The 25,170-nt window shown below is 41.0% G+C and overlaps 3 protein-coding genes across 8 annotated transcripts in view; 1 reads left to right on the forward strand and 2 right to left on the reverse strand.

Moving 5' to 3' along the window:
- Positions 1 to 1,062, reverse strand: part of mks1 (MKS transition zone complex subunit 1) — a 29,759-nt gene extending 28,697 nt beyond the window's left edge. For both annotated transcript variants that reach the window (XR_004416097.1, XM_033046053.1), the window contains exon 1: positions 747 to 1,062. Coding sequence is in view for 1 of the 2 variants with exons in the window: in XM_033046053.1 (XP_032901944.1) it covers positions 747 to 823 (77 nt within the window). In the remaining variant the exon portion in view is untranslated. The remainder of the gene's footprint in view (positions 1 to 746) is intronic.
- Positions 1,063 to 2,569: 1,507 nt separating this feature from the next.
- On the reverse strand, positions 2,570 to 19,633 carry bcl7b (BAF chromatin remodeling complex subunit BCL7B). Of its 5 annotated transcripts, none has more exons than XM_033046060.1 (8): positions 16,841 to 17,046; positions 13,099 to 13,174; positions 12,190 to 12,219; positions 11,028 to 11,142; positions 8,903 to 9,073; positions 6,777 to 6,835; positions 6,302 to 6,427; positions 2,570 to 6,181 (listed from the first exon to the last, which is right to left on the reverse strand). In XM_033046060.1, the coding sequence occupies exons 1-7, from the start codon at positions 16,930 to 16,932 to the stop codon at positions 6,329 to 6,331; spliced, it is 642 nt and encodes a 213-aa protein (XP_032901951.1). In that variant the 5' UTR covers positions 16,933 to 17,046; the 3' UTR covers positions 2,570 to 6,181; positions 6,302 to 6,328. The 5 variants fall into 5 exon arrangements, with proteins under 5 accessions (XP_032901951.1, XP_032901953.1, XP_032901949.1 ...); XM_033046057.1 differs by having other exon boundaries at positions 2,759 to 6,181; positions 6,777 to 6,856; positions 16,841 to 17,044; XM_033046062.1 differs by lacking the exon at positions 16,841 to 17,046 and adding an exon at positions 19,376 to 19,633 and having other exon boundaries at positions 2,570 to 6,427; positions 6,777 to 6,856.
- Positions 19,634 to 19,641: 8 nt separating this feature from the next.
- Positions 19,642 to 24,743, forward strand: dnajc30 (DnaJ heat shock protein family (Hsp40) member C30). Its single transcript, XM_033046056.1, has one exon. The coding sequence runs from the start codon at positions 19,716 to 19,718 to the stop codon at positions 20,796 to 20,798; it is 1,083 nt and encodes a 360-aa protein (XP_032901947.1). The 5' UTR covers positions 19,642 to 19,715; the 3' UTR covers positions 20,799 to 24,743.
- Positions 24,744 to 25,170: the final 427 nt, after the last annotated feature.

Consider the following 25,170-nt stretch of genomic DNA (forward strand, 5'->3'; position numbering starts at 1 on the left):
GCCTGTGCAGTTGGGGGCTATGGGTGAGTGGTGGAATATTGAATGGGGGGACCAAGCCTCATGTGTGACAGGGACCCAACGTATCCCACTTAGTCTAGTTAATTCCTAAATGCCAGGTTAATCCCACCTCACTCCAACGCATGCATTCATCTCATAACCCGTGTAATCCCACTCTATCCTATCCTCTGCGATAACCTCTTTGCATCAATCCTATTCCCAGCATCAATCCCACTAGTCCCAACACCCCCCCCCCCCCCCCCCCCCCGCGTTAATTATGCTTTAACCCCACAATCTCATCCCTTGTGTTAGTCCCTTTTCTGGCATTAATCCCACTCTCTGCATTAATACCATTATCCCACTCCCTGCATTAATCCCCCTCCTTGCATTAGGCCCCCCCACCCCCCTTCGTTAATCCCCATTCCCGCATAACTCCCTCCCACCCCGTTGCATTAATCCCACTGCCGGCGTTGATACCATTCCGTCCCACCTCTTGCATTAATCATATGGCCTTCTTTAACTCCTCACTCCCGGCGTTAATACCACTCCATCAGATTTTTTACAAAGTTAACTCCTCACGGCCGGCGTTAATCCCACTCCCTGCATTAATCCCGCTCCACCCCAACCTCTGCATTAATCCCGCTCCACCCCAACCTCTGCATTAATCCCGCTCCACCCCAACCTCTGCATTAATCCCATTTCCTTTCTCACGCAATCGCAGTATTTAACCGCACCTCTCGTACTCTTACCGGATGCGGAGGTTTTGTACGGGATCCTGAGTGCGGTAGATCGCTGCTCCTCCCTCACTTTTGCATTCGGCCGCCATCGACCGTCGCTCCGCCCGCTGCTCCGTTACCGGGGTAACGGAAGGCGGGGCCCAGCTGTCCGGTCCGGCGCCATGCAGCGGTTCCCCCGGCAACGGACCGGGCCCGACTCCGCCAGCTACCCAACCCGGGCCTGTGGGCGAGAGGGCGCTGGGCAGCTGGTGTCTGGGTAGCTTCAAGCAGAGGTCCCTCTCCTGAGCGTTGTACAAAACTGCCTAGTGTTTGTGGAGGTTTACTCCTGATCCGTCCCGAGATAAAAGCAGACCGTCCCCAGCAAAGATCATCGAGCTCTATGATCTTTGCTCTCCTGCACTTACTCGGTAATTCACCGTTTCAGGGGGTCTGTGAGGAGGGGCATACGCTAGGAATGGGTACAAAATGCTGGAAATATTAGTAATTTTACATTTCCAACTGCTGCAATCATTTTTTGGCTGCAGTTTAGGGGGGGAAAGGTGCTGGAACGAAATGAACTTTTTTGCTTTGAGATTGTGAATGACTCACAACTGATGGCTGCTAAACTAAACAGAATAATCTGACTTTTGATGGAAAATAATGACGAAGATTCTGCATTATATTGATCAAAAATTCGAAAGTACATTTTGAAAAACAGTGTCAAGGAGGCACTGGGTTGGCTTAGTCTCATCTACATTAAAAATATTTTGCAAACGGGATCACAAAATATGAACAACCAAATCATTTAAAAAAAAAAGAAACTATAAGTAGATTCCATATCAAACACTGGTCTTCAATTGTGGAAAGTCTTAAATACACTAATATACTAACTTTCCGTTCTCAAATCCTTGGAAGTTCCACGGATCAAGGAAAATTTGCATCGGCACATGGTTTTGAGGTGACTGATAATACCAATAAAACATGCAGTATCTACAACTGACTTTCTCATTAGAGCATTGCTTGAAGTGGAGCCAAATGTTACCACGATGATCAGTAGCAAGAAAACTACCACATTGTTCCTTGCGTGGTTTATATATTGTGACTGAACACAGAGCAATGTGGTTGACTCAAAATTGAAACCCAGCCTTATGGAACCTATGAATTCAAACTAAACACAAGCAAGAACACCTCTTTCTGTCTTCAACTAGCTGATGAGTTGGTGCTCGTTCAGGTTAAGCAGCATTGGATGAAATACTCAGAATTATAAAGGGCACAGAATGAGTTTGGGATGGATGACTTTAAAGCTCATCACCAAGAATGGCTCACTGGCATGACTACAGATGTCAGATTGGTTCTGGGTAGGTGACAAGTGAATAAACACAATGAGGAAGATTTTTTTTCATGGTGAATCTATACAATTCTTTGCCGCAGAAGGCTATGGAGGCCAAGTCAATGGATATTTTTAAGGCAGATAGATAGGTTTTTGATTAGTATGGGTGTCAAGGGTTAAGGGGAGAAGGCAGGAGAATGAGGTTAAGAGGGAGAAATAGAGCAGCCATGATTGAATGACGTAGACTTGATGGGCCAAATGGCATAATTCTGCTCCAATCACCTGACCAAACTATTACAATAGATAATTAAGTACCTATCCCTGTAGAACATAAATCCTCTATTTTTCTGTTTTGTAATTAGCTGTAACCAGTTTCACAACTTTACCTTAATTATTAGATTAAATAATTGAAATCATGAAAAAATAAAAATCACTTGTAATTTAAATTTAAAAAAATCACTGTTGTGATTTTCCATATGAAAAAAGGCCAACATAAAATATATGGCTATAAAATATATAAAACGTGTTTCTTTTAATTCATTTCAACACTTTATTTTCACAAGCATTTTGAATAACAATCCCCTAATAATTTGAGTTTTACAATTTGAAAGGCAACACATAACCTTTGAGGTATGAAGTACTTTTTGACATTACGGTTTGCATTTTCAAATGACATTTCGTCAAATAAGCACATACCAGTGATTCGTGTTATATGCTTCTGACAATATTTTTATTTTACAATCATTTACACAATAAAGGCAGTAAAAGAGCAAAACTCATTCTGGAGTGCCCATGTAAATATTAGAATTGAACTTTCATGCGTGCTTTCCCGAACAATGCAAATGGCTTCAATACAATAATACTTTTTTAAATCTGCATATGTGCCTGTATTGATCGCCAAGAATGGTGCCACCCTTTTCAAATTTTTTAAGGAACAAAAAACAATGAAAAATATTATCTTAAACCAAACAAGTGCAAACCTATTGTTTAGATTTTGGGCTGTGCAATGGAATCTAATGTCTCACATGTGCATCGTGTTCTATGGTACTAGTGTTGTCTACATACCATGATCCACCCAAGAGTTAATACATGCCATTCAAATCATATTTCTTTGGAATGTCACAAAGTGTGAGAACTTATTTAAATGAGTCTTCATTGTGTGGTAAACCTAGGAGGTACAAAACATCAGAAATACAATTTGCAGAAAAGCTATTGAAGAATGGTATGTTTTTTTGTTTGAAACCCATTTAAACAATTGAAGAATCTGGAGAGTCTGAATTAATTCATGGTTATGCACATGTAAAGACTTTAAGCAATGTTCCTCTGCTTGAATAATGATCATGGCTATTCATACACACATTTAGAATTCCTCATTTTTAGGTGGTATCTGAGATTACTCAAACTAAATTGTTGAGTTACAAATTGTGAGATTTGCGTCACCAAACAAGGAATGACCCATTATGCTCTACGCAATATCAATTGTTGCCCTTCAAACATTTTTATGAACAAAATCTGAATGCTCTGGAACACTGTCTGGTTTCTGCTCCTTTGCGCAACTTTCCATGCATTCTGAAGCAAACTAAAGAAAAATACTCAATACAAATTGATTTGTCTATTTTATCATTGTATTCAAAAATATATCTATGCATTTATCAGCAAATACAAAATATGAACATTTTTCACATTGTCCTGTCTTCACTTCCATGAAAAATGAGTGTCTATATTGTAATTAGGAAATCTTTCATCTTCATAGATTCTGAAAGATGACCTATTGGTTAAAAGATATGCTACTTAGAGCAGCAAGTAATATTGAGATTCCAATGGGACAATCACAAAAAAAACATTAAAAGATCCATATTTTTCATTTCACACAAAATATTTAATACTTTATAAAAGATAAGAATGTAAAATGAACCAATCAAGCACACTACAAATAGAGGACATAAAGTTTTTTTTTTAAATAGGGAAGTTAGGAATAAGATGCAAAGGCAGGTGAAACTTTATCACCAAAGCGAAGCAACTGGGAAGTAAAGTACTAAAGCAATATAAAAGATAAAATAGATGGACATCTGGATACTTAGGGAGTTACTTAAACTTTCAATGACTAACCAAAAATAAAATGATAATCTCACTCAATGTTTAATTTAGCAGCAGAAATGGAAATAATTCACTTTTCTCAAGATGATAAATCATATCCAAGTTGGAACGATGCAAGGATGTTTGCAAATGGGTTGACTGAATGTTGATGCAAAACAAATAATTAAAAATGAGTACAACAGCATTCCAGAATAAAAATAAACAACCAAACACTGCTAACTGTGTGATCGGCATGCACCACGTCAAGGTTTACGTGCACAAGTTTTGGAAATTCCAATGAGGCCATTTATTTTTATGTAATTTCCCAAGGTCAGAAAAGAGCAAAGTTTGGCAAGAGCACCATGCAAAGAAGCTGCCTCCATTAGGAAGGTGGCGAGCTATGAATCATGATAATGGTATAAAATTGGCATTCATCAGGATGGACAGTAATCCAAAATGTATCTTTCAGTATCTCAGTAACTTTCTCCACAGATGGTGCCCGACCTATTGAATATTGTTAGCCATTTTTGTTTTTATGGAAAAAAATTCTCACTCTGGTGTTAAAAGAATCAATAAGTAAGCTGTTTAGAAAAAATATAGAGGGAAAACCATATAGGATTGAATATAGTCTGAAGTTTTATTTTACCAACTTTCTCAATTTCAGACACTGACTCTTGTGGGGTCAATGATAGATCATGGATGCAAATATTCCTCTGGTACATACACGGAAGTTATCATTCTACATTGTGAGCCTAATGTGCTTCTGCAAAATACTTGTGTATTGGCAACAACCCAACTAATGACTGATGGTAAACAGTGACATCTTCAAAATAAAATTACAAAATGCTGTGATATGCTTACGTAGAATACACTGGAACCATGGCTATGTCTCCGAAATCTCCACACATCCGCTAGTTTGTTCATGTTTTTTTCTAAACTTGTTAATGGAGCAGTATTGCCTGCTATAAAACCTAACAAGGATTCAATCTAATTTTGTTTCAATCAGGAACCAGTTTGTTTTAAAAATCAGCTGCAAATGATAGCTGACAAATTGATTTGAAGGATGTGATCAGTATTGATAGGAAAGGTTGATGGGTGATTAAGGATTCTAATCCTTCTTTAATGTAGCAACTCCTTACTGAGTCAACCTTGGCTGTGCAAGCGTAGGCAAATCAGTACTAACAGCTGGTCAAATATGTAGGGAATGAATTGCCATACTAATCCACATGAGCGATCCATATGCAAAAGTTATAACTCTCGTTAGTATGCCACACATTATCTCATGCACCACAGCATATGTAGCGACATAAACATTGACCCGATCATATAGGAGATCAATTTCTCTTTTCAAGAAAATAATTTTCTAAAATCATCTGTAGCCTCTCCCTGAAGAAAAATGCAAGTCTGGGTTAATGGTACTTAAAATTGATTCAATGTCATGGAAATTAATACATCAAAAGGTAACCATACCAGCTTGTTCTAATGCTTTTTGCATCATAAGCAAATTTTGTAAAATCATGAGAAATATAGATTTTCAAAAAAGTTTATATACAATTTCAATACCCTTTTGTATTAGAAATTGCACTCAATTTTACTTCATTGAATACAGATGAGAGTCTAACTTTATATCATGGATATAACGAGGATGAAGACTGCATATTTATGTATAAAATCAAGAATTGACAGCACACAAATTCCTCTTCAGTCAGCTCACTTAAACATTGGGTGAAGATATCGAGGCACTTCAGTGTCAAGGCACTTTCATATTGATGCTGAGACTCCAGAAGAGCAGAGACTGGGATCTTCAATCCATCTTTTTGTACTGTACCACTTTGCAGTGAGTCCCTGTTGAGGGTCAATACAGAGGCCCATTATTTCTTCCAATGGGTACTCTTGTCCCAGAAAAAGGCTGGTGCTAGACCCAGTTAAGAGGTGAGCAGGACACTTCCTTTAGATTAGTGCTACTTTTGACACTATCAATATAAAAGTGTCTTCAACTAGGAAGGCCCAATGGAGCCACAGACCACAGCCATTCCTGTTGCATAACAAAAGGGACATCATCCTGCAATAAAGAAACATTTTAAATTCAAACACCCAAATCAGATGCATCACAATTCATTAAAAGTAGAAAATAAATATCACATTCTTTTAAGTCAGTCAGTGATGGTAAGTCAGAGGGTACCATGGGAAAGCCTGCTTTGATTCTGGGTTAGCTCTCAGTTACTGGCTGAGTCACAGCATTCTGTCCTGTGCAAACCCTCTTCAGTGGTGGTGCACCAGAATATTCATCATCCTCCTCTTCCACAACCTATTGCCAAAAATAGAAGTTGAAGAAAAAAAATCAAAAAGGGTTTGGGAATCGTTTATACATTACAATTATATGATATAAAAATCATAATTCAGATCGAAACACAAATGGAAATAAAACTTCATCCATAAACAGGCTTGGGTGTACTGCCTTTCCATAATCCTGAAGTTCCTGAAGATGAACCTCATCTTCAGCTGTATGATATTAACAACTTTGTATTATAAACATAACTATTATTTAGCCTTTCTGCAAAATTAAAGATACTCAATGCAAATGAATATTCACTTTAATTGCATCAAGCTGAACCTTCCCTACACGTGTACCCATGCACAGTGTATTCTTAGCTTACCTGAGGCTGTAATGGAACCAGTTCTTCTTTTGTGAGCATTGGGGGATCATCTCCTACTTCTGAGGAAGGAAGGGAAGGTTCTGTGAGAGAGAATTAAGAAATTATAACTGTTTTAACCACACTGTCCACTTGCTGCATAAAAATAAAATAGTAGAGCCATTAACAGGAGCAAGGGAACAGTGCAACTTGAGCAAAACAACACAAAATTAGAACTGCAAATTGCCTTCAAAGTAGCTTTTTTACTAATATTTCATCAATAAATTGAAAACATTTTAATAAATAAAAACTATGCTTGCCTGGAGAATTACTGTATCCTTGTTTTGACAGAGGATGTAAATTCCAATGAGTTCTACTTTTGCATGCAAAATGCACATTCCACAATCTGCTCAAAATCTGTCTGCAGAATGCACAATCCAAAACCATGTGCACCTCAACTCTGTACAGAGGAATCGGGGACATGTCATAACTTGTGTATTTGGCCAGACCAATTCATTGCTTCCTTTGTGAAGTCTGCCGAGAATAATCAAGACTGAGCTCCACAATGTTGTATTTCTTTGTTCATACACTGGTAGTGAAGTACAATTCCTGGTGTTACTCTCAATGGGATTCATTTCATTTTTGAGGTAATGATTGATCCAGACATTTTATAAAGATAAAATAAACTCATCTGAGCTACATGGTTTTCAGGATTAAATGGTCACCCTGGAGATAAGTGACCCACACATTTGTTTCTGGCAAGGTACTTTTAAACCTGCACTGAGCCCCATTCTTGTTCATACATCTTATTAGTATCTAACCCAGTCCTTCCACAACAAGATCGACAGTTTGTGGTTGCACAGTCTTTAAACTAAATCACACAATTGATTAGGCAATATAGTCATTAGGCAGGTACACAAAATTGCTGGGGAAACTCAGCGGGTGCAGCAGCATCTATGGAGCGAAGGAAATAGGCGACGTTTCGGGCCGATACCCTTCTTCAGACTGATGGGGGGTGGGGGGGGGAAGAAAGAAGGAAAAGGGGAGGAGGAGGAGGAGCCCGAGGGCGGGCGGATGGGAGGGTGGGAGGAGACAGCTAGAGGGTTAAGGAAGGGGAGGAGACAGCAAGGGCTAGCCAAATTGGGAGAATTCAATGTTAATGCCATAAGGACGCAAGGTCCCCAGACGGAATATGTGGTGCTGTTCCTCCAATTTCCGCTGTTGCTCACTCTGGCAATGGAGGAGACCCAGGACAGAGAGGTCGGATTGGGACTGGGGGGGGGGGGGGAGTTGAAGTGCTGAGCCACCGGGAGTTCAGGTAGGTTATTGCGGACTGAGCGGAGGTGTTCGGCGAAACGATCGCCCAACCTACGCTTGGTCTCACCGATGTAAATCAGCTGACATCTAGAGCAGCGGATGCAGTTGATGAGGTTGGAGGAGATACAGGTGAACCTTTGTCGCACCTGGAACGACTGCTTGGGACCTTGAATGGAGTCGAGGGGGAGGTGAAGGGACAGGTGTTGCATTTCTTGCGGTTGCAACGGAAAGTGACCGGGGAGGGGGTGGTGCGGGAGGGAAGGGAAGAATTGACGAGGGAGTTGCGGAGGGAGCGGTCTTTGCGGAAGGCAGACATGGGAGGAGATGGGAAGATGTGGCGAGTGGTGGGGTCACGTTGGAGGTGGCGGAAATGGCGGAGGATTATGTGTTGTATTTGCCGGCTGGTGGGGTGAAAGGTGAGGACCAGAGGGACTCTGCCCTTGTTGCGTGTGCGGGGATGGGGAGAGAGAGCAGTGTTACGGGGTATGGATGAGACCCTGGTGTGAGCCTCATCTATGGTGGCGGAGGGGAATCATTAGGCAACTGTGGCAGCCTCTTTTCACACAGCAAGATGCCACGAAGAACAGTAACATCCCATTTACTCCTTTGTCAGCTGAGAGAACAATATTGATCAGAACACCAGGAGATCTTTATGCTCTATTTACACCCAAGGGTACTAGAACAGAGGATTATCCAAATATATGCGCTTCACAATTTAGTACTCTCAAACAACTGTTCTAAAGTGTCTCATCATTCTAAATGCCCAATTAATAGTTTGATAGTTCATCCTTATTATAATTAACAAGAACAATAGTTCTTAATGCTCTTCATACCTTCCATTATTTCCTGCCCAAGCATGGGAGGCTGAGAGTCATCTGCTTTAAAATCAGACAGAAGTGTTGGGCTGACAGGCTCACTTTGCTCTGGGCTTGGGCTCGAATTTGTACTGCTGTCCACTTTTACCTGGTAAGCATCCGACAGGGAACTCTGATTACTAGTCTCATCTGAAAAATTAGGAAGGAAAGACATTAAAATCAAATGGAAATTATCATAGGCAGTAAAACAATCCAACAATACAATGTTTCCCGATTAGCTTCAACAACAAATACTTCAATATCATTCTCTAGTTTCTCACCCTACTCCACGGAGAACTAACATCTGCTTGGATATGGGCCCAAGCTGCTCTACTGATTTCAGCATAGATTTAGAGAGCAAATACCAACAATTTAACTTTGTAAGGATTTAGAGGGGACACAAATTCTATTTCCTCTCAATCAAACTATATCCTTCAATAGCCTGAAAACAGAAATCTCAGGACACTGGGAAAACCCTGCCTTGCTCTGTTGAATAGCACCTGCCTTGCTCTGTTGAATTCTGTTCTTATTGAATGGTACCGTGAGAAACCTCATCTTTCCACTAAGGGGACTAAAATTTAGAGATACATTCGTAAACATGGATCGGCAGTAAACATGTAAGCAGCCCAGAAGTTAATGCGACGTAGACAACATTATTTGACACTCAAAGTTATTTTTTTCCTAATTGTGAGGGGTGGTCATGGAAATGAGGATGGTGCAGATGAATCTGGTCTGTTGTAGCACTCCAGAACGTTTCTTCTACATGACCAAATACAGCAGTTTGCCTTGACGTCACTTATATTATCTAGTTAGGCACAAAAAAACCTTTTGGTTCAATCCAAGGTCAGTGTCATTCCACTGATTTACTGAGTCCCAAAAAGTTGCAAAAAACAGAGAATTTAATTAGAAATTAATAACAAAGGTAATTGCACCTGCCGGCTCAGAGACACTCATCCTACATTTCTGGTTATTTATACAAATTGTCTATTAATTCCAAGCTTCTCAAGTTCAAGTTCAAGTTCAAGTGAGTTTATTGTCATGTGTCCCTGTATAGGACAATGAAATTCTTGCTTCTGTCTCTATCACTTTGATCCCGAAACAGGCAGCAAAAGTGCTACCAATGCAAGAGTTATTCATGCTTCGATCTTTCACTGCAATGGCATGGCCTTGCTTTCCAAGAGAGTGGACTCTCAAGAAGTTCAAGTAACTGAGACCAGAGCATCTTGTGTATTGCATTCCGCCATATTTAACAAGGCCTGTAACACTGCAGCTACTATATATGTGTTGGAAATAACTGCAGATGCTGGTTTAAATTGAGGGAAAACACATAATGCTGGAGTATCTGAACGGCACAGGCTGAAGAATGGTCTCAACCCAAAACGTCACCCATTCCTTCTCCCCAGAGACGCTGCCTGTCCTGCTGAGTTATGGGGCTGTCCCACTGTACGAGCTAATTCAACAGTTCTCCCTCCAAACTAACTGACTAACATTTAAGTAATGATTTACAATGATTCCCCGGTCTCCGGGGAGGAGGCAGCCGCTCCAGACTTTTCAAGCCGCCCGCGCTACCTACCTAATCTACGCTAAAAATCTTCCATTCGGAAATCCGAAAAATTCCGAAATCCGAGAAGTGTCAGGTCCCAAGGCTTTCGGATAAAAGGTTGTGCACCTGTACTATATATGTTGGAAGAACAACATGGGAATGCCCCAACGTAGCAAGCACATGAAATAGCTTCACCAATTGGCATTAGCACCCAAAGACTGATTAAAAGCTCAAATCTCATATGACAAGAAAGGACATCTAATAATATACATTTTTGAGCTACTATATGGTGGGGGTGAATGAGCATGAAAATTCTTAACTGGTGTAATAGTTTCTTTCAGGTGAAGATACCCAATATCTACACTAGGTCTAGCATCACACTACACAAGTCCATACAAAGCTATCAAAAATGATTTTGCACAAATTATTATTAAAAAAATATTATTTCCACTTCAACTGACAACAAATCCAATTTCTCAAATATTAGCATTCCTCAAGTAGAGCAAATTACCTCCATATAATCCTTAGAGCACCATAAAAAAAAGTTTGAAATGCACTCACCATTTAGCTCCAGAAGAATAGGAGAGGAACTGTTGTCAGATACAGGCTGCAATGGGAAGCCTTTATCTCCCTTTGTCCCTTTTGATTCAAGATTGCCCTTTGATTTTGGTTTCTCCTAAATCAAACGGAAAGGATGCAACAAGGGAAAAGAAACACGAGCAATGCACTTTATTATTCCTCTCATCTTTTCCCCTCCATTGAAACCCATCACAATCATTTCACCCGGAAGGTTGGCAACAAATGATTTTTTGGCTTTTTTAACTGCATTCAGTGAAAAGAAGGCGCTTTGAAAGTTGATAAAAATGATTCCAACTCAAATACTTACATTGTCTTGATGCACTCCCTCACCCACAATCACACCGCGTCAAAGCTTTACATGCCATCAGTTCCCAAAATTGTTTGCTAATGTGCTATCAACTAACTTCACAAATGAATGAATTCTGAGGTGAGAATACAATTCTGTTTCAGTTAAAATGCAATACAGACAGCGAATGTTGCACAAAAAAATGGTGTCTGGACTAGCTCAACAAAAGGAACAGTTGAGATAAATTTTAGAATTCCTTCCCAATAAAAACGTAAGAAATTCAAGCAATTACAACCACTTTCTCCTCTAGTTTGCATTCGTATGGGCTTTATACAGAAAAAAACCCTTCCAAATCACACAACAAAAACATTTTTAAGCAATAATTGTTTCAAGTTCAACAGAGATATAAAACCAAGACATGTTTCTAAAATATGGTTGTAAAAACTTTTTAAAAGACAAGAACCTGAGAAGGAATTCCAGGATCTCAAGATATGGATGGTGGAAGACACAATCACCAGTGGCCGAAAGAAACAAGTGGAACTTGCAGTGGAAGACAAGTATCGAAGAGATTGGAAGGATGCACAGTTGACAAAGGGGTGGTCACTGATGCAGTGTTGTTTCTTATCAGTATTTTTTTAATGGGGGAAAAAAAGTCTATGTAGCCTCCGTACAGTAATCAGACACCACTGTTCCTCGAGAACACAGCTGCTACTTTAACTGCAGGTGCCTATTCAAATTGGCAAGTGATCGCTTCTATTGACATGTAGAAAGATACTCTATTAAGCAATCTAAGCTGATATCAATTAAAACAGTACAGACAAATTGACAACACTGATGAACATTAACCAGTGCACTTACCAACTGAGTCATTCGGGGAGCTCGGACATCCTTTTGAAAAGAGAAATGGAAAAATAGGAGTCAAGGATAGTGATAAGTGTTTCTCAATTCCTGTAGAGCAAATATATCAGACTTTGATCAGTTATTAAGGCCAAGAGCAGAAGGAAATTGAATAAAAACAAAAGGCCATGTCGGAAAGCAGAGATACTCTCATGCCAAGTTTCCAATGATTTTACTGAAGGATGCCCCTAGGCACTTTTAGAAAGGTATGAGGAATAGTGTTGTGGAATTAACCCGGCAGGAAATGAATTGATATGTCCAAAAAAGTTTATTACATAGCCTTAATACAGAGAGCATATTGACTGGTTGGATCACGGTCTGGTTCAATAACTCAAACGCCCAGGAACGAAGAATTGCAAAAAATAGTGAACACTGGCTGCTCAGTCCATCACATGTATTGACTTCCCCACCATTGAAGGGATCTACAGGAGTCGCTGTCTCAGAAAGACACAAGTCTCATCATCACAGACCCACACCACCCTGACCACGCTCTCATTTCACTCCGGCCATTGGGAATAAAGTATAGGGGCAAGAAAACTGTAAGTTCAGGTTCAGGAGTGGCTTCTTCCCAACATCCATAAGGGTATTAAACACGACAATCTCCAACTAAGCTCCCAACCTCATAGACTTGGAGACATTGTTCTTATCTTTGCACTATTATTGTTTGTGTTTTTACATATTGAACTTTTTTGATGTGTATTATGGTGTTTACAGAGTACAATTCTTACATATGTTATGCTGCTGCAAGTAAGAATATTATTATTATTTTTCTGGACATATGACAATTAAACACTCTTGATATTTTAATTTTTACAACAATTAAATGAATGACTATGAGATATAAATAGAAGACTTTTCATCTCCACCTACCTCTTTGGGATCAGTCACTGGTACCCATTTAAATATCCGCAGTGATGTGTCACCGACTGTCACCCACTTCTTCTCCCTGTGGAAGTTTAGAGTTTATAGTATATGTGGTCAATTTATATACATGCTGGATTTCAATAAGTTCCAAACCACATAGAAAAAAATCCAAAATAGCAAAAAAGCCAACCTAGGCAACAATAAATACAAAATAACATCAAGAAATCAGAATTCCCAACATAAATTTCCAAAACAAAATGATAGAATTTGCCACATGTAATAAAAAACATTAAATGACTATGTAAAACATTTTTTTTTAAATCCCCAGCCATTTGGTACTGATATCAATCAGTGACGGAAGGAAGATCAGCAATTAGCAGTGCTTGTAAATTTCTGGCTCCTGTAAACCTCAGCTCATTACGTATTCACAGTAGTTAGACACTGTTGCTTTACCAAGGGGCCAAATACAAACATAACACAATTGAAAAAGCTGTTATACCAACTTACTATTTGCAAAATCAAACATGATCAATCTGATACAAAGAAAATTAAATATTTGCCCCCAAGCTTGGTCAATCCCACGTGCACTGCAAGCCTACTACCATCCAAAATAATCCACCCAAAATTCAAAATCACTATAAGATTTGAAAAAACATATTTGAATATCCCTCAGGTGCTCCAGTTTCCTTCCATGTCCTAAAGGACATGCAGATTGGTAGCTTAATTGACAACTGCAAACTTTTACGAGCATGTTGATGATAGATCCTCAAGGAAATTGTTAAAAATAGTCTATCAGGCATTGGTCAGCACAGAACATTCTGCAGAAACTGCAGGAAAAGGACTTGATGGATCCTGTGGCATGGTTCCCTGAGCAGACTGCCCAGCCTGTCTGGCGAAATGTCAGAGTGTGGATTTATAAAGAGAGTCTAGAGTAAAATGCAAGGGTCTTTGTCATGGTTTATTCCAAAAAGCTCCGTAACAGTCTAAATTAGGGACTGTTCCCAGGGCCACCTTCATAGCTGGATATCAAGGGCTGCTGAAAGATCATCAGTGAAAGATGCTCTTTGGTCTGCCCAAAACTTGTTGATCTCCCAGCAGAGTGAGATGTCCAACAGGGAATGGTGCCAACTGGCCCATTCCAGACTGCAGGAGTATATGTTGAGGGATGTACTAAACCTTGGTGCAGGCAACACCACGGCTCTGTGGGGGAAGACCACAGTCTGGGATCCTTCAGCTACAGCACATTGGAGGGCAGGGTGTGGTGGAAGCACCCCTCAAACGTGGGAAGAGATATCACCCCATGAGGCCACATGTGTGGCAAGGGTGCCTAGTGCAATGATAGTTCTGTAATCACTACCAAATACAATGCAAATGAACATATGTATAGAGGCTGAGAATGTTGGAAGAATTTTTACACAGTTCTTGTTTTGTATATATTTTTTATTCTAACTAAAGTTTATTTTCGGAAATAAAAAAAAGAAAACGTATGGAGAACAAAACTGGGATTGGCATAGGATTTATGATAAACAGGTGCTTTATGCTTGGCATGGATGGTGGGCTAAAGGGCCTGTTTCCATGTTGTATGATCTATAACACAGAATGCAGTCACCATCAATATAATCTCACAGCCCACTTTCTGGATACCACATAGATTAAGCAAGAATAACACATCTCATGAAATGCTGACAACGTTGGCACAGACATCTCAGCAGTTAATGTGGGAGAGAAATCAGCGCTGCAAGTGTTTGGCAACCTTCTCAACAACACAAGTCAAGATCAGGTGCTCTTGAATTTATAATTCTCTATCCTATGATGCCATCATGTCTCACAGCCACCAAAGACCTTGTAAGCATTCCAAGAACTTCAACTGTGCGCCGAGGCAATGCACCACCATCTCTTCTTATGCAATGGTCAAGAAGCACATTCCTGCAGGTTGATCGCTGTACAGAATACAACCATTACACAGAATGCCCACATTACACGGGGGGGGGGGGGGGGGGGGGGGGGACTGAGGATAGAGCGCGGTGATTGGAGAATGAGACGTCCTGGTGGAGCAAAGATCATCAAGAGGAGCTTGAATCGGCCCGTCCGCGCGGCTCGGCTGGCCGTGGGATCTTCCACCGCCAGATTGCTGCGTCAAGGCGATCGTCAAGGCTCCCGATATTGAAGCCCCCGCGAACGGGACGATTGAAGCCCCACGATTCGGGGTGGACAAAGCTGCTGTTGCTGGAGTTTGGAGTCGATCACCAACCAGGTCAGCTCCCGGTATTACCATCCACAGGGCCCATGGCCGAAGCCTCGCGTGTGAGTGTGTGCACATGCGCATGCGCTCGTGGCCGCCGATAAATTGTGTCCCCCCCCCCCCATGTTTTTATAGCGATTTCTGTGCCTGGTAAGGTGTGAAAACGACCAAGCAAAGCAGAGGATGGTCAAGGAAATGTAGAATGGTTCATTGACCACCAGGGGCGCTGGGGAGATGGCAGCCCTGCCGGCAGTCTGTTCGTTTTTTCTTTCTATTTGTTATTTTTTAGTTTGTTAAAAGTTGGTTTTAATGTTCTTCGGTTTGTTTAATGTGGGCAGGATGGGGGATGGGGGGAAATCGGGGGAAACTTTTTTCAAGTTCTTACCTTCCCGGAGATGTGATCAATTTTCGGATCACATTCTCCGGGTTCTGCGGCCTACCATCGCTGGAGCTGGGAACCGCCTCGGACTATCGTGTGCCCCACCAAGGGCGCGGACTTAACATCGGAGCGGATCCCTTGCCTGGGATCTCTCCCACCGAGACCACTGTGGACTTACCATCAAGGGCTTGCGGTCTCGGGAGAGGTTAGTCGGGAGCTCCAACGCTGCGGAAGGCTCGACCAGCCCTGACGCGAGGTTTGATCGCCCGGCACGGGGCTGACATACCCCCGATGCAGGAGCTGAACGCCTCGATGCGGAGGGCCTGAACGCCAAGGGCTACGGGAGTCAAGACCATCCCTTCAACGGAGGGCTTGAGGCCCCCGACCGAGGAAGAACATAAGGAAGGACTTGAACTTTATTTCGCCTTCCATCACAGTGAGTAATGTGTAGGAGTCACTGTGGTGGATGTTCATGTTAAAATGTGTTTTTGAGTGATTTGTTGCTTTTAATTGTATGACTGACCTGGCCAATGAAATTCCTCGTATGGTGTAAAACAGACTTGGTATAAAGTGTGATTCTGATTCTGTTTCTGATTGTTAGCTGAGGGGATGATGCAAACGAGGCTTACAATCAGTAAAATGTAATCAGGTGGACAGTGAATCTAGTCGGAGAACTAGGATGGGAGAGGCAGGGAGAGAGAGGGCTACTTGAAGTTGTAAGCTGCCCAAGCGAAATATGAGGCGCTGCTCCTCCAATTTACATTGGGCCTCAGCCTGACAGTTTTAGGAGGCCCAGGACAGAAAGGTGAGTATGGGAATTGGAGGGGGAGTTAAAGTGTTTAGCAAGTGGGAGATCGCGTAGACATGGGCAGACTGAGCCGCAGGTAGATCCCCAACGCGCCCCCCCACCCCCTGCAGAGCGACAGGAAGTCCCACCCCCTCACTGACCTGTCGGCGCTGTGACGCGGTTGCCAGAGGAACCGAGACCTGCCACCCCTTACAATTGGCCGAGAGAAACGTCAATCACCCACGCCCTCCCGTCACTTCCGCTGTCACATTGGCTCGCTCCCGCCCGACCTCATCTTTCCCTTCAATAAGAAGAAAGTATTTATCGGAAACCTCCTCACCATTTTCGGACTTTCTCTATCGCGGCCATAACCTTTTTGATGTCATCTTTGGCCCGGCTGCGAGTCTCCGCTCTAACCGACCGTCCCGACATTTTTTCATCCGCGATCTTCTTCGCGAAAAAAAAACTTTTTATTCGCTTTCCTGACGAGCGCGGTCCAGTCCCGCTCCCGGCCTCGCTCTGCGCATGCGCTCGGCGTCACCCTGACGCAGGGCTGGCACGTGGCTGGCACACGTCATCACGACCTTCCCGCAAGGTTATTGACATATTACAAGAAATGCCTGATTGATTTGCACCGAGTTTATACTTATGCAACAACTGCTCGCTAATACATGGCTTACACAAGCTTTGCACAAACATGGAAATAGGTGGGAACCAGATAGTGGAGAGATTAGGAAAAGTTGGTCGGAAACTTCTTGCAATTCTTAGCATCATGCTAATATTGTTCATATACTTAATAAAACGTGATTAGCCACATTTAAAAAAATCTATCAAGTAAATGTTAAACAAGACAATTGGCCAAATATTTTAACATGTTTATCATGATAGATACCGCTGGAAATATGCTTTTATTTCGCATGTTTTAATACGGGATGTTAACACATTTCGTATTGCAAAATATTTACGAATATAAATATGATGATGCTTCAAAATCAATCATCAGGTGATTGATCAGCATGTCTATTCTCCATCTTTATAACCTGACAAGTTTGCCAAGTAAGTTTGAGAAAGTTCACATGTGATTCCCCGGGATCGAATGTGTAAGAAGAAACTGCATATGGCGGTTTAAACCAAAGATAGACACAAAAAACTGGAGTAACTCAGCGGGACAGGCTAGCATCTCTGGAGAAAAGGAATTGGTGACGTTTTGGATCGAGACACTTCTTCAGACCCATTCCTTCTCTCCAGAGATGCTGCCTGTCCCGCTGAGTTACTCCAGCTTTTTGTGTCTACCCTCAGGATCGAAGATGACTTGCTTTCAATCCAGACTCTGGGTTCTGACTGGAGACAATAGACAATGGGTGCAGGAGTAGGCCATTCAATGTGATCATGGCTAATCATCAACAATCAGTACTCCATTCCTGCCTTCTCCCCATATCCCCTGACTCCGCTATCTTTATGAGCCCTATCAAGATCTCTCTTGAAAGTATCCAGAGAACCGGCCTCCACCGCCCTCTGAGGCAGAAAATTCCACAGACTCACAACTCTGTGTGTGAAAAAGTTTTTCCTCATCTCCGTTCTAAGTGCCTTATCCCTTATTCTTAAACTGTGGCCTCTGGTTCTGGACTCCCCCAACATTATCCCTTGGTTTCCTGCCTCTAGCGTGTCCAAGCCCTTAATAATCTTATATGTTTCAATAAGATTCCCTCTCATCCTAAATTCCAGAGTATACAAGCCCAGCCGCTCCATTCTCTCAGCCCCGCCATCCTGGGAATTAACCTTGTGAACCTACACTCCCTCAATAGCAAGAATGTCCTTCCTTGTCAATGAGGTCGATGTGGGACAATAAGAATATCCTTGATGGGACTGAAGGTCTAGTGGTACAGCAGATATGTCTGCTGCTTAACAGCTCCAGCAAGTTTGCTGCTGATCTTGGGTGTTTTATGTGGAGTTGGCATGACATCCCAAAGATCTGGTACCTGTACTAAGTTAATTAGCAACTGTGAATTATCCCTTGGTGTATGTCAATGCCAGAAACAAATAAAGGAGAGCTGATGGCCGTGTAAAAATAATATTTTGCAGAAATACAAAGAAATAAGGAGGAATGCGGTGTTGCGATTATTTCCCTGGAAACTGGCAGATATTGCTGGGCATGCGTTAACTCGTTAACATCCAGCCCACAGCCACCAATGGACTGTTTCCTTGATCATCGTTACTTTTCTGCCTATCTTTCATTCATTGGTTCTATATCTCTCTATATCACCGTCTATATCTCTCATTTCCCTTTCCCGTCTCTCAGTCTGAAGAAGGGTCTTGACCACAAACATTGCCTATTCTTTTTCTCCAGAGATGCTCCAGTTTCTGCAGTTTGACAATTGTTTAGGAAGGAACTGCAGTTGCTGGTTTATACCAAAGATAGACACAAAATGCTGAAGTAACTCAGCGGGACAGGCAGCATCTCCAGAGAGAAGGAATGGGTGGCGTGTCAGGTCGAGACCCTTCTTCAGAGTGAGAGTCAGGGGAAAGGGAAACTAGAGAGATGAACGGGAAAGGTGTGAAAACGGCAGATCAAAGCAGACGATGCTAAGGAGATGTAGAATGGTTCATTATTAGCTGAGGGAAGGTGACAACGGGACATACAATCAGTAAAATTAATCAGAAAGACAGTGAACTAGTCGGGGAACTCAATCTGAAGAAACGTCACCTATTCCTTTTCTCCAAAGATGCTGCCTGACCCGCTGAGTGAGTTACTCCAGCATTTTGGTGCCTAAGTGCAGTTTGACAATTGTTTCTTGGTCGGTTGAGCTGTCAATCGGAATAATGTGGGCGGAACTGAGTGAAGATTTTCACGCGCATTTGTTAGTACTGTACATACGTGTTCATGAGGCGCTGTCTTCGATGGGCGGTAGATTCAGGCGGGTATCAGTCGGGATGAGGTTCCGCCCCGCTGATGTGGGCCGGACAAGATGGCGCTGGTGTGTGCCGGCCAGAGTGTACTGATGTACCGTGGCCGGGACATGGGGGACCGGACAAAGAAAGTTATCGTTGGCAGCAGCAGCCTGAGGTGCGGCCGGGGTCCGGGGAATAACCCGGGATCCACGGCAGCAATTGTTCGGCAAAGGTCATTTGGCCGTTCGGGTGCGCGCAGTGTGGGGGGCGCGCCTTCATCTTGCCCTCTTGCAGTGAGTCTGGGGCAGTGTGTCCAGAGAAGGGCGATGGCCGCAAAGGTGGAGCCGTTGCTGCCACTGTTACCTGTCAGAAACAGTGCCAGATGGGGACCGGCAAAAGCTGGGAGCCGCAAAGTGGAATTCCTCTCCGAAATCCTCGCTGTGTTGCCCTTCTACCCAACACGGCTAAAATCTGCGACGGTTTGCCTAGCTGGGATACTAAGCAAAGAATGCCCTTCATTGAAGCCAAGTGAAATGGGTGGAAGAACGGAATTTCTAATGACTGCTGACTGCGGGCCTTTGGTTGATACCCTCAGTTTCAGTCATACTCGAACAACTATAAGACTTGCCAATTGTGCAAATGGTTGGTCCTGTCATGCTTTGACTTTTCAGGAGGTGAATGACAAATGCCATAATGGTCTTTCGATCCAGATGTTTCAGCAGTTATTCAGCTCAAACACTTGTGCGTTTCTTCTGGACGGTAGGCAACATCTTCATCGTCGTTATTCTAGCATCAATTCATTGCAGCAATGCAGAATGTATGGCTACTATAAGAATGATAAGAGTTATTTTGGTGAAAATAATGCTGTCCCTCTTCCACGAGGGAACAGCACAATATACTATGAAATTTTGAAAGTGTCTCCAAATGCTACACATAGTCAGATCAAGTCTGCTTACTACAAGCAATCATTCATTTACCATCCAGATAGAAATGCAGGCAGTGAGGTGGCAGCATTGAGGTTTACTGAAATCAATGAAGCATATTCAGTGTTGGGCTCTGTGAGCCTCAGGAAAAAGTACGATCGAGGAATTCTGACTCCTGCAGATTTGCATGTTGGTAAAAAACTTTCAAACAAACCCCGAGTCTCAACAGTAAAACAAGCACAGGCTGAAAGTTCCGAAGATACGTTAAATGATGGGAAATCAAAGTTCAATTTCGATGAGTTCTACAAGGCTCATTATGGAAAACAACTGGAGATGGAGCAGTTACTTCGCTTGAGAAGGAAGCAGCATCGCAAAAATAGGGAAAACATGGAAAGAAGATGGAATCTTCAAAAGCTAATGGAGATGACAGTGACTCTTATGGCTATTACAGGATTTGTGATCTTGTTCAGTTTCAGAAGCAATTAAATGAATGTTAAGTTTCTGTAGGAATTTTTAATTCAAGATTGCAGGTGCTGTCATATTAGCCGCAACTCATAAATCCACCCATGGTTGCAGTAGTTACTGAGTTCTTATAATTACTGCAAGGTATTTTACTGCTGCAATCATGTGAACGTTTGAGGGGGATAAAACAATGCAAATGCTGGAAATATGAAAATAAACTGGCATATAGAGTAGGCCAGGTAATGTCTGTAAAGTAGCAAGGAATTGTTCTGAAATGGTGCTTTTATTCTTTACATACTCAGGCTGACCTGTGTATAACTAACAACTTTTGCCTTATAAACATTTTTTCTTGTTTCTTTTAATATTGCTAGTTTTTTATATTCATATTTCATTTGCATATATAAAAAAATAACCATGCTTGCGATGCAGCAGAAAATAGACTTTGAAAGCAACAGTTATTTTACATCGAAGATAGACATAAAATGCTGGAGTAACTCAACGGGTCAGGCAGCATCTCTGGATGTTAGAAAAGGATTAGGTGACGTTTTGGGTTGAGACCCTTCCTCAGACCGAGTTAGGGGAGAGGAATACTAGAGATTTGAAGAGGTTCATGTTTCATATCTCTAGTTTCCCTCTCCCCTGACTCTCAGTCTGAAGATGGTCTCGACCCGAAATGGCACCTAATCCTTTTCTCCAGAGATGCTGCCTGACCCGCTGAGTTACTTTGTGTCTATTTTCAGTGTAAACCAGCATCTGCAGTTCCTTTTTACACAGTTATTTTTCATCAGCTGGTTGCTGAAAGGGAAAGGCTTAGCATGTATTTTATACAGTAACTACAATGTCAATGTATCGCTATTCATTATTTTATCATTTCTATACTCTCTCTTTTCACATGTCTCAGGTTACAGATTACTTCTAACAACCTTACAGAGGTAGTTGCAGTTTCAGTGAGCTTTTATCCTTTAAACCCACTGGTTGAAAATATCTAATTATTTTATCAAAAACTTTCAGTCTTGCACTTATGCCTGACTACACTTAATTTGACACACTTCACTTTACCTAGCCATGTACAATCCCACTTTGGTACTGTTGCCTTTAGGTTCTCTGTGCTCTAAGCTCTGAGATTCCCTCAAATCTCCTCTACCTCTTGATCTTTAAAACCTACCTCACTGACAAACCTTTTAGTTGCCTGCCAAAAGTGTTATTTGATATCAAATTTTATTTGAACACCTTAGAAACTTTTCCTACATTAAAGATATTACCGATGTGCAGGTTGTCCATTAAACATGAATTGGTGGGTTGCAAGTATATATTTCTTGGTGCAGTCACATTTGAAACTTCAATGTTAGGAGATGTACATCGCTGAAGGAATAAAAACAGATAACAAGTATAGTTAATGATGTGATGCACGGATTGAACCTTCAATTGGATGAGCCATTTAGTATTTTGATGCTGTTCTAACATTCTGTAAATCATGACTGATTTGTGCCGGAGATATAATTGCCTGCATTTGTTCTGTAAACCTTATTACCTTGCCAACACAACCTTAATTTTGGAGAATTTCAGTGGTCTCAGTAAGCCCAATCTTACTGGGAACAAGAATTAACCATCCCATCTGCTTTCCTAATATTTCTAAATGGCCAAGTTTCATTTTTAAAGTAGTACCCTCTTTTCTGAACTCAGCACCTGAAGAAAAATGTTCCCGGTATTTTATTTATCAAATTTTTGTGCTCTTTGAAGCACAGTTTAAATCGTTCTCCCATCATTTTAATGAAATCATTTCTAATAATAGAATCCCAAGTACAAACCAAGTAAACATTTTCCATGATTTATATTTCTTTCAACAAGTACTGCTATAACGCAACAATTGTGTATCTAAGAAATCTTGTGTTATAGAAAATTACATTAGTAAAAAATTGTGTCAATGGAAGAAAAGGGGGTCAGGTGCTAGAAAAGTTTATACTTGCAATAACAACGTTTTTTCCCTGCAAGATTTTCAAAAACAAAGGTCTTTTTAATAGCTTTGTTTATTGCTAACCGCAAGCTAAAAAATACTTAAAGCTATATGGTCACATTGTTTATTGAGGTATCATTGAACAAGCTGTCAATAGAAGCTATTGCTTGTCCATTTCTAATGGGCACCAATGGTGAAACAAACATATTGCATTAAAAGACAATAGTGTCTAATTACGGTGGGGAGGTTGTATTGAAACTAATTTATTTTCTCCTACCTGACTTTATTCCAAGACAGGTATTTTTTCTGCTTGGCAATTGGCAAATTAATTTCAACTGCTCCTCCAGTTCCTGAACTAAATCATCTTATATTCAATTTGGCCCATGTAATGCAAATAGTGTTCCCATATTCATCAATCGGATTTTATCCAATTTATGGTATGCAAAACTAACATACTTCATGGGCCAAAAGCAAATGCAGTTTTCTAGAGGGGTTCCTTTTAAGTTAAGCATAACTTGTTCACTTTCCGTTCCAATTTTCGATACATAAAGGGCAACATTACAAAATCTTGCAGACAGGCCATAAAGCAATCAAGTTTGACACAAGAAAGGTACAAGGTTGAAAACTTTTCACTGTTCACGTTAACTTCATTGGATCTAAGGTAAGTTTTACATTTTTATCCTTTTCAAAATAGCTAACACCATTGTAGCCATTGTAATCTGTTCCACTTTATAATACTTGCATTCTCCTAATTCCGGGCACTGGATCACTCTCTAATTTGTCTATGGTTAGTGGCTGCATCTTGAGCTAATATAATCCTTAAAGCCAAGAATTCACACCTTAAACAGTTTCTATATCTTTCCTCTTTTCATGCACTAAACAACTGAGCAATCCTTTGGTCATCTGGCGTAACAATTCCTTATCTTCTTGCGTATGGCGTGCACAGCCTAAAATTGTAGGTCAAGGGTAGACATCCAGTCCAGGACAGCATCAGTTGCTGGGTGGATGGCTTTGATACCAGCAGGGAAAAGCCTCAGTGAGCAATTCCTTATGACTAAATATCATATTTTGTCATAAAAGATTCTTGTTAAGTACCGGGAGTTTTTTGCTACATAAAGTTGCCTTGGAGAAGTATAAGTTGTATATTTTTTGCTGGCTTATGTGCTTTTAAATTGGAAGCCACTGGTTAGAAAATTTCATTTTCCTGAGGTTGTTACCTGATTAGTGGATAAATCCTAAATTAGAGTCAGGATTCATGTCAGAATAACGGAAGCATGGATTTACCGTTTCTGTATAATCTCTATGTTTTCATCTTTCTGGTTTACATTGTTAAGTCTTCTGAAATTAATAAACATATATATATTCTTTCCCCAGAAGTGTAGGTAATTTGCACAGCTGTGTAAGATCCAAGGTGAAGGACATTCTTACGGGGATTGCTGGCAACTTTTCTTACAAAGCACATGTTGGAAATGGATGGCGTTAATCCACAGAAGAATGTAGAATTTACATTTCTATGCACCAAATTACTACATATGCACTAAAATTGCATTATTTTCCAGTGAGAAATAGTTTATAGTAAATTTTATGACAAACATAATCTGTTATGCGAGAGGCAGTACTTAGTTTTATTGCTGTAAGTTATGGTCCTCAGAAAATTACCTCTAGGCTTTTATAACCATTTAAAATGTGTTCTGTCACATAAACAAGTAGGCATCCAAATGTGCAGGCATTAAGTTATATGCTTGGCGACACTATATCACCTATGATACAGCTGAAAAAGAGGAACGGAACTGAATTTCTTTTCCAAAATATTATTCATACAATGGCATTAATTGGACATTAACAATCTACATTATAATAAATTATACAGGATGTTGTGCTATTGAATTTTTGGCAAGAATATGAGAGTTTAAAAGCCTTGGCTATTATTTTCTATTTATTTTATGTGCACCTGTACATTCCTGATTAGAATTACTTGAAGATATCAAAATATAAAATAAATTTTATTTGTTTAACATGCTGATGGTTCAAATTTATGTGGTAGCGTCTCTGGGGTATAAGGTTACAATGTCATGAGGTTGTTCTCACCACCAGGTTTTCATAGCATGAGCTTGGAATAGAGTCATACAACGTGGAAACAACTTCGGACTAACTCATCCATGCCGATCAAGATGTCGCATCTAAGTTAGTCCCATTTACCCACATTTGGCATATATTACTCAAAAGCTTTTAAATCCATATAATACCATGTAGTTGGACACACTGGTAAGTTGTAATACTGTGAGAACAGTGAGATCGGTGAATACTGTGAGACCGCGGAGTTTGAACCGTCGCCTCGGCGCAGAGGGAGAACAAAGAGGGAAGAGACAGAGACTTTAAGATTTTGCTTTCCACCACAGTGAGGAGGTGGTTGGTGAACTCACTGTGGTGGATGTTAAATTT

Source organism: Amblyraja radiata, chromosome 28 (assembly GCF_010909765.2).
Source record: "Amblyraja radiata isolate CabotCenter1 chromosome 28, sAmbRad1.1.pri, whole genome shotgun sequence".
NCBI classification, from domain to species: domain Eukaryota; kingdom Metazoa; phylum Chordata; class Chondrichthyes; order Rajiformes; family Rajidae; genus Amblyraja; species Amblyraja radiata.